Below are 8,912 nucleotides of genomic sequence, written 5' to 3'. Positions count from 1 at the left end.
ACCGGTTTCGGTAAATAGGCCATAAATTGTAAACGGTAAGTTTTACAGAAAAGTTTACTGGATATAAAAGATGCGAAATTTTATTTTCTACAAAAAAATTCAGGGTAACTTTTGCCCTAAAGTGGATAGTTTCCGAGATATCGGCCAAAACTTTTCTTTAAATTGCGTACGAAGCTCCATCTGGATCTGTCAGCGAAGGTATCATGCTGAAATTCATATCGACGCAGTGAAGTCGGTCAGTCCTTTGAAGCAGTGAAAATATCAAACTACTAGCCAACGCAATCAAAAAAATACAGCCGTTTTTGCTGAAAATTTTTCGACATTCGCGAGGGTAGCAAGAACGAAGAAACAAACCTACAGGGTACTTCTCGTAAACCCAGAATCTTGAAATTTTCTATGAAGTAACGTCTTATAGCGCAAATAAAGGAAAAATTGTTTTGACTCCCTTGCAAATGTCGAATCTTGTGAAAATTTGCAACATAAACGGCTGTATCTTTTGATTGTGTTGATTTATTAGTTTGATTTTTTCACAGCTTCAAGAGACGATAGACTTTAGTTTTCAATATTAATTTCAACTTGATACCGCTTTTAGACAGACAGACGAACAACAAAGTGATCCTATATGGATTTCGTTTTTTCCTTTTGAGATTCGAAGCACTAAAAATTAACCGGGATAAGACCTCGGTTATAGTGGCTTGTTGCATATTATTTTTTAATGTTGCCACACCCTGAGCCCATGGCTAGCTACGCCCATGACTATGACAAATACAGTAGTGTAAACAGGCGCAGAGCATTCTTTCGTTGTTCTTAGTGCGTTCGAAAAGATTCTATGCAATGTTCTAATAGTGAACTGAATTCGAGACTTCATTAACACTAAAAGAACACAAAAGAATGCTCTTGCTCTAGCTCTAATTACTCTATGTTCGTTTGGTCTAAGTGCACCGTGACCACTTATGCCACTTTGACTTCAGTTAGTACCTAGTATATAATCATTTATAAAAAAATAGTATAGAGTGAATAGACTATAGTGTACAAAGGCAATTGAATAGAATTTTTTTCGTAGATATATTATTAGATATCGCTTCTTTATGAGGATTCCATAATCCATTGGAGGATATTCCCATGTTTTTTTGCTATAGGTATTTTCATTTGTTCAATGTTCATAACTGCACCAAAAAGTTCCTGCGGATTATGCTTTTATCGTTATTTCAATGACATTTTTATAATAAAAAGTTAAGTGATATTCGAAATTCCTTAAACATCCGCGTACAAGATCAACCAAGTAATATTTACATAATATTGTCGTGGGGAGTGTTAAGTAAGAGCTCGTGGCGGCAGTCGAGGAACCAACGCCGACAAAGAAAGTTGATAATAGTCTTATATCTATACGTGTTTGTAAACATTATATAATTTGTGCTGGTGGATAGTGAGATATAAGGTGAGTTTGAATTTTTAATATTTTATTGTTTATTGTAACTATCAGATATGATATTAAGTCCCAATTTTTCAAACAGTAGAGAAAAATATTATACCTATCTTATAAATTATGATAATGAATGAGAGTCAAATAAAAATATAAGGATTATATATTATCATGTAATTTTTAATTTAATCGATTTATTTATATTTAGCTTTATTAAATTTTTGCTGAAATTGTCTCTACTATGTTAAATAGAGAAAATTTCCTTGCATTTTAATCCATTCTAAGAAATAAATTGATATTTGAAAGTATATTTTCATACATAAGTACATCGCATATATTAATATTTATGTTTGGTGAATAATAGCCACACCCGCATGATGCGTGCGTATAACAATTTTGTGCATTTTTTGAGCAGTTTTTCCTCTACAATCGTGAAATTACTTATCACCTTCGATATTAATTCCAAATAACTAGGACGTATTATCACTTTTTCAATTAATCACACAACAAAATATCATACCTATTTGCGGTAACCGCAGCATTGCGGAGGCCCATAATTAGGTAAAATTATATTTGCTCTGCGACTCTCTACCTGATTAAGATTAAAAAAATTACATAATCAAATATTAATAAAGGATATAAAAGTTGTTATTAATACATATGGAAAGGTTTATGAATCAACTTTCATGTGTCGGGGAAACCCGGCGCGGCCGCGCTTGCCTCGCGGATGTTGGCGCGCTTTCTCCTTGCGTAACTATAGCACCGAGCCCTGACCTCGCCTGACCTTCTCATTCACTAATTTGCGACATTGTGTGGTTATCTTGACTGATGTAATGATAAACAATGCGTCATTTGTATCGTTCTGTAATGGTTGCTTATTAGTAGATTTATTTATTTAAGAAGGGGTTTTGAAATAGTTAGAGATTTGAGAAATTACATTACAGTACACACACGTACATTAGTCCTTTTGAGATAAATGTGAAAGTTTAAAAAAAGTATGTGATGTAATCATTTGGAAATGATCCCCAAATTATTAGCACACCACTTTATTAATACAAATACGCTTTATTACGATTAATTAAAACAGCAATACGTCAAGAGACAATAGATGGACTAAAACTAAAATCAGACAAATGAAATTTCATCGACAAAATTATAGCAATTATGCGTGAGTGTGAAGTGAAAGTGTGCAGCCAATACACAACGTCGTCAGTTTAATCATTTATTGAGCGCATTTTGTTAATTAAGAATATTTAATAACGTTTGTTTTTTTTGAACGCGCTAATCTTAGGAACTACTGGATCGATTTAAAATATTTGTTCACTGTTAGGGAAGTATAGTACTACAGACGGGTGATGCTGGGACTACAACAAAATATTTATAAAAAAAACACACTTTTACTCTTATAATAACTATAAATAAGGATTAATAAATGCAACCAAAACAATGTTTAATTTTAAATGATCGATTATATCACAGTGGAGAAGTCTGTACCCTTGGGCCTTGACTAATATAAGAACTACGTGAGTTCAATAGCTTATTATTGTTTACGAGCCGGATTTGTGCAATGTTTCATAACATTATGCTGGATGCGCTAACAACGTGTGTTAGTGGAATAACAAATATGTGGGTCAAGCATTGGCTATGTATTGTTTTATTTATTATGTAAAACCCATGCGGGCTCGCTGAAGTCATAAAATGTTTGAGCTATTACCATTTTATTTGTAACATAATATGATGCTGAAAACGTGAGGCACATTCTTTAACGTCCTAATAGAGCATAAAACGTCCTACATTTACTGGTGGGCCATGGCCCATGTCTAGATTTAAATAGGATACTTACTACCAAAGGTTTCTATTCAACTATTCACTATTGAATTGATTTTGGAAATTCGCCAGCTAAACTCAAACTTAGTACCTAATTCAAATAGACTTCCTTTAGAAGCATGTTTACCATGTAACATGTTTACCAACGGTATAGAAAGCAGTTTCTACACACAAGAGCCGGCATGATTCTCTGTCGTTATTCTTTTAAAATCACATCAACTCCACTATAGCTATAGAATGCAATTCTATATTCTTCATTTTACTCTACATTAAGTACCATTTAATAATTTAATGTAAAGTAACAACGAAGCAGGTATACTAAAGTGTTATTGAATTCCAGCACAATGTGGATGCATTACACCTTAATCGTGTTGGCGGTGCTAAGCGCCGTGAACTCAGAGAACAGCACTTTGGAGGACACGTGTGAAGCGTGGGACACCGGCTCCTTCGGCGCGCTGCTTGAAGCTTGGGCTACAGAACCCGCCTCGCAGAGACAAGGTTTGCCATCGCTTCAGTTATTTTCTTGACTCAATGCAATTATGTCGAAATTTGTGGTATGACAGAACAAAAATGTCTAACCGCATTTATAACAAGTTACGAAAAGGTATTTAAATGCTTTTCTTTATTGTAACTGTTCTATTACTACAGTAACTAGGTATGTTCATTTCGGACATTGCAAATAAAAAATGCTATCAGTTCAATAATATATTTTCGTATCATCAGGTCGTGTAATGGCCCTGCCGTCCACCAAGGGCTACTACGTGACAGAGCGCATCGACAGCCCCCTGGTGCCCCCGCCGCCGCCGCACCCCGCGGGCCCCAACCGGGCGATCCCCCTGCAGGGCCCAGCGCACTACGGCAGCGCCCCGCCGCAGGGCTACAGCGGCCCGCATGGGTACAACGAGTGGGATGGCAACGGGAAAATTGTCAATAAGCCGCCCAGTCCTTATAAGGACAAGTTTAGACCGAGCTATGTAAGTTACACAGATTTGTAGCTATTTTAATATTAAAACGTATTTAACATAAGTAGGTACTTAATTTTTTATCTAAATTCTAAAGCGTGTGTTACATCAGATATTATTTAAATTATTAATCATTAAGCATTGCATCTCTTGCATGAGATAATTAAATATCTTCACGATACCAATTAAATTAAATCAAACTTTAAACTTTGATACACTAGGCAAAATTTTATTATTTGCACATAAATTTGGCATCTCTTCATTAATATACTGTATCATTTATATTTTCTTAGTAGGTATGTTGCTGTTTAGTACACATCTACAGCTGCAAAAACACTAAGAAATACCTATAACATATTCCAGCAACAGCAACAGCAGCAACAACAAGGCCCCACCCGTCCGCAGGCCCCCAACAGCATCGACCGGGTAGACGAGCCGCCGCGCAAGCAGGTGACGGAGACCGACCTGTACCTGCTCAGCGCTATCGAGAAGCTCGTCTACCGCGCCGACCTCATGGAGAAGCGCCTGCGCAAGCTGGAGGAGAGCTTGCACTATGTGATCGCGGGGGCTGAGGCTAAACCTGGTTAGTATGCTGTGCTTAATACCTATAGTGTAATTTTATTTAAGTTATTTCGACAGAGGTCTGCAATTGCTGCAAGTGTGTTTATTTATGATAGGTAATGGAAATAATGAAATTCTGTTATGTGGTAACTATTTAGATGGGAAAAACCAGTTGATGTTTTTAGTTTTCCCTAAAAAACAATAATACAGAAGGTTTGCTTTTTGATTTTACATCACAGATAATACGATAGGATAGAAGTTTTAACGGATTTTATACATTATAAAGGTGCAATTTATTTACCCACTTTTGGGTTTTATAGTAGCCAGTATATTATATTATACAACTTTATAACGAGTGTAATCATGAATCATGAATTTTATGTATTTAAATAAATTTATATCTTAATCTCTTTCCCAGAGCCGTGCATGACGAACTACACGCGCGTGGGCGCGGGCTGCTACCAGTGGTCGCTTGAGGCGGCCGACTGGAAGGGCGCCAGTATCGCCTGCCGCCAGCAGCGGGCCGCGCTGCTCGAGCTCGACCACGCCGCCAAGAGAGCCATGGTGTCCAGGATACTGTCTGATAAGCAGCTCAAGGGTATGAATACTAGTCTTAACTATATTGTCTAAGCCCTAATGTGACTATGACGTGTGAAAAGTAAATTTGCGAAACACATAACAGCGTAGCAAAACTAATACATAAATCAGATTACACTTTTTTCGTATTCCATATACATAGTTACATTATACATTCCACTTATAAATTATTCAAATTAATATTTTTATTGAAATTTTTACAATTCAATAACATCTCGTTTAAAGCAAAAAACGAAGCCCGCTTATCTTTTCTTTAAAATTTTGTAAATATCATTTTTTAATAGAACCCAATAGAAACATTTCATATATTATATCGATAAGTATTTTCCCAACTAATATCACTATCTCCACCAGGCAAGGACTTCTGGACAGGTGGTCTGAACCCGGGTCTCCTCTGGATCTGGTCGCACTCCGCCCGCCCGGTGGAAGCTGCAACCAACACCACAACCATCGCTGGTGAAGGTCGCTGTCTGGCCCTTGTATACGATCCTGCTATTAACAACTACGTGTATAGGGGACAAGATTGTGCCCTTAAACATCGATACGTATGCCAAAAGGAAGAAGACAAAACCAAACTGAGCAATGAGATCGAAAGGGCAGCGAGAAAACTGAATTTAGATAGAACGAGAAAAGCTAAATTATTATGGGATAGTACGGATGATTAGATAGTAGTGTGTTGTTAACGTGATGTTCTATTTGTAAGACTGATGTGCAGATATTATGTACCTTATTTAAGATTAATGTTTATAATTTAATAAATAAATTATTGAAATTTATGTTGCGTTTTATTGCACCTTTACTCCATATACCCAAAAAGTCCCTCTGATAACTTTGTATACACATGGACGAATATAATTATTTGTTTATGGTATACATCAATATTATATACTCAATATTATATATATACTCTATAATTAATAATGTATGGCAATGAACATGTGAAACCATACAGGATATGATGTGGGTACGTGGTAAAGATGACATTTTCTATGTAATAGTGTAGGTGCCTACATTTTATTTATTTATTTATTTATTTATTTATTTATTTATTTATTTATTTATTCACACATATCAAATACCATTACAGGATTTCCTAATGCGGTACTGACTTAAAACTATAGATGTTATACATATACATATATTAAACTAATACTACTAATACTTATACTAACAACTTAAACTAATAACTTACAACCTACTAAGAGAACATACAATTAACATAATCCAATAATAACAATATAATTAATAACAAATGACATAAAGAAGAACCTTTGTTAATTCACCCAACTTGCATGTAAATATATCCACTCTCCCATGGAGGTCATTAAGAACCCGGAGCGCTCGAACAAGAGAAGACTTCGCGAGCAGCTTGGTTCGTGCTTGAGGCACGCAGAATAGCGGGGGTCTGTGGCGCTTCTCAATGTACTTGTCCGGCACACATAGAGAGAGGGATTGGAGTACTCCAGGGTTATGCGCATATCCCCTCAATAACTTTATTAAATATAGCGCTATGGAGAACTCCCGTCGTACCCTCAGTTCATTGTATCCTACCATACCCAAAATGAATAGTGTAGGATACATTAACGGGTAAAAGGGGTACACCCCATACAGCTTAAAATAAAGATATCTAATGTATTTGTTCTGGACCCGCTCTAACATTACATTGTATTTATCTTCGTGTGAGGACCAAACAACTGAATTGTGCTCCATTTTAAATCGATGTAGTAGTTTTTGCGTTATAATCGTAACAAATTAAATCTTATCTATCCTTATGATATTACACTATTATTATATAGTACTTATTAATGAAATAAATTCAATATTTCTACTATACACATAACTTTTCTTTTCGTTTAGATATCTCCACTATTTAAGTTGCGAGGAACTAATGTAAAATAAAACACATACATAATTCGTAATCGCTTATATTTCTAATATATTTACAATTTCGTTAAATCACAACAAAATAACTTAAATAAATATATAAACATCGGGACTGGTGACCGTCCATTTCAACAACAACACCATTTGTTACAAACTAAATTAAATATTATGCGATTAACAAACAAATGGCATTATTGTTGGACAAATCGGGACTTCGGGAACTTTGAGAATGGCTTGAGTTTTTAAAATCGATTTTTACATAAAAAATTTTATTAAAGTTATCGTATTGCTTTTTGGCAAGCAACGAACGAACCAATTCTTTTCTTATTAATAATTTTTCTCAAGCAATCCTCAATTGTTAGAAATGGCAACTCCGAGAAGTGTCACACGTCGCAACTAACCTACAAAGTGCAGTCTATCAACTCGACGTGACTCTCTCGTTTTTATTTTATTTTAATTTCATCTCTTCGTATAATAAAACGGTTTATACCTAAAAATCATTTTTACGTAATTTGTAAGGAGAATTCGTAAAGGCAACAATGGCAGTTAAACGCGCCGCCAATTATGCTCCGTGAAGAGTTCAAAAATTAGTGTTAATGTTACACAAATAAATCACAAAAAGCGTTATGAAAATGCATGATTTTTTTCTTTTTATTTGTACTTAGAGAATGTATTGCGCGAAAAAATTAAAATCAGAAACTATAATTATAGTTTTTCCTTTTTTGACATATAATAACGGATAATTTTTATGAAATGATTGAGTATAATATTATATTGATATAAATAAATATACCTTTTTTCTATAGAATTGGCGACACAAATTATTTTAGGCGATACATTTTTTGCTTATTAATTATCTGTTAATAATTTCATCATTTTAATCTTCTGAAAAGCTAAAAAAATATCGCCTAAAGTAATTTATATTACAATTTACATAATATACGGCTTGCAAATAATTTCACATACTATTAGAAATATAAAAAATAGATTCTATATATTAATTAGAAGCAGGTGTAGTGGACTAGATATACCGTCTTTATGGAAGCTATTATAATATATTTAAAGTAACCTTTGTTACTTTTTATTGTCTTAGTATTTCTCGAATTTATTTATATAATTTTAATGAATGATGAATTCAAAATTAACATGGTTAGCATTTAACATGTATTAGTATAAAAACAGTGATTTCTGATTTTTGAAGCATTTAAGTGATGTAACTATTATTTTTTACTACATATTATGTTATTTATTATATCGGTACCTACGTTTTGTAATATTTCATTATGCATGAGCTTAAAGCGTTGTGTTACGGAATACGGACTTACAAAATCTCCGAAGTTTTGTATAAATATGACTATTACTTTACAATTTAAAACTATTGTATTTTCGTGCATTGTTTGTTTAAGTATTCTTATTGGTTCCCTTCAACAATGATAATGATTGTTATTTTTTGATTTTTTGTTGGCAATAAATATAAAAAAGTGATGGTATTGACGTAAACATGACGGTCGATCGTATTAACATCAAAAACGATGGTAAAAATGTTGATAAGTGATTGCATTGATATCAGAAAGTGATGGTATTTACAACAAAAATCGACGGTAATAAATAATAATCATACAAAATTGTTGGTATTAACATCTAATAGTGATAACATT

The 8,912-nt window shown here is 34.0% G+C and overlaps 1 protein-coding gene across 2 annotated transcripts; it reads left to right on the top strand.

The window, feature by feature from the left end:
• Positions 1-1,287: 1,287 nt before the first annotated feature.
• Positions 1,288-6,142, top strand: LOC149910017 (uncharacterized). 2 transcript variants are annotated; one of them, XM_090120115.1, is made up of 6 exons: positions 1,288-1,438; positions 3,591-3,748; positions 3,974-4,224; positions 4,576-4,795; positions 5,192-5,371; positions 5,725-6,142. In XM_090120115.1, the coding sequence occupies exons 2-6, from the start codon at positions 3,595-3,597 to the stop codon at positions 6,033-6,035; spliced, it is 1,116 nt and encodes a 371-aa protein (XP_089976241.1). In that variant the 5' UTR covers positions 1,288-1,438; positions 3,591-3,594; the 3' UTR covers positions 6,036-6,142. The 2 variants fall into 2 exon arrangements, with proteins under 2 accessions (XP_089976241.1, XP_089976242.1); XM_090120116.1 differs by lacking the exon at positions 1,288-1,438 and adding an exon at positions 3,218-3,274.
• Positions 6,143-8,912: the final 2,770 nt, after the last annotated feature.

Source organism: Colias eurytheme, chromosome 3 (genome assembly GCF_061535395.1).
Source record: "Colias eurytheme isolate Ceu_HAF_F1 chromosome 3, ilColEury1 Martin Lab GWU primary, whole genome shotgun sequence".
In the NCBI taxonomy this organism is placed as follows: domain Eukaryota; kingdom Metazoa; phylum Arthropoda; class Insecta; order Lepidoptera; family Pieridae; genus Colias; species Colias eurytheme.
Note: the sequence above shows the minus strand (reverse complement) of the source record. Positions and strands in the feature narration are given on the sequence as shown.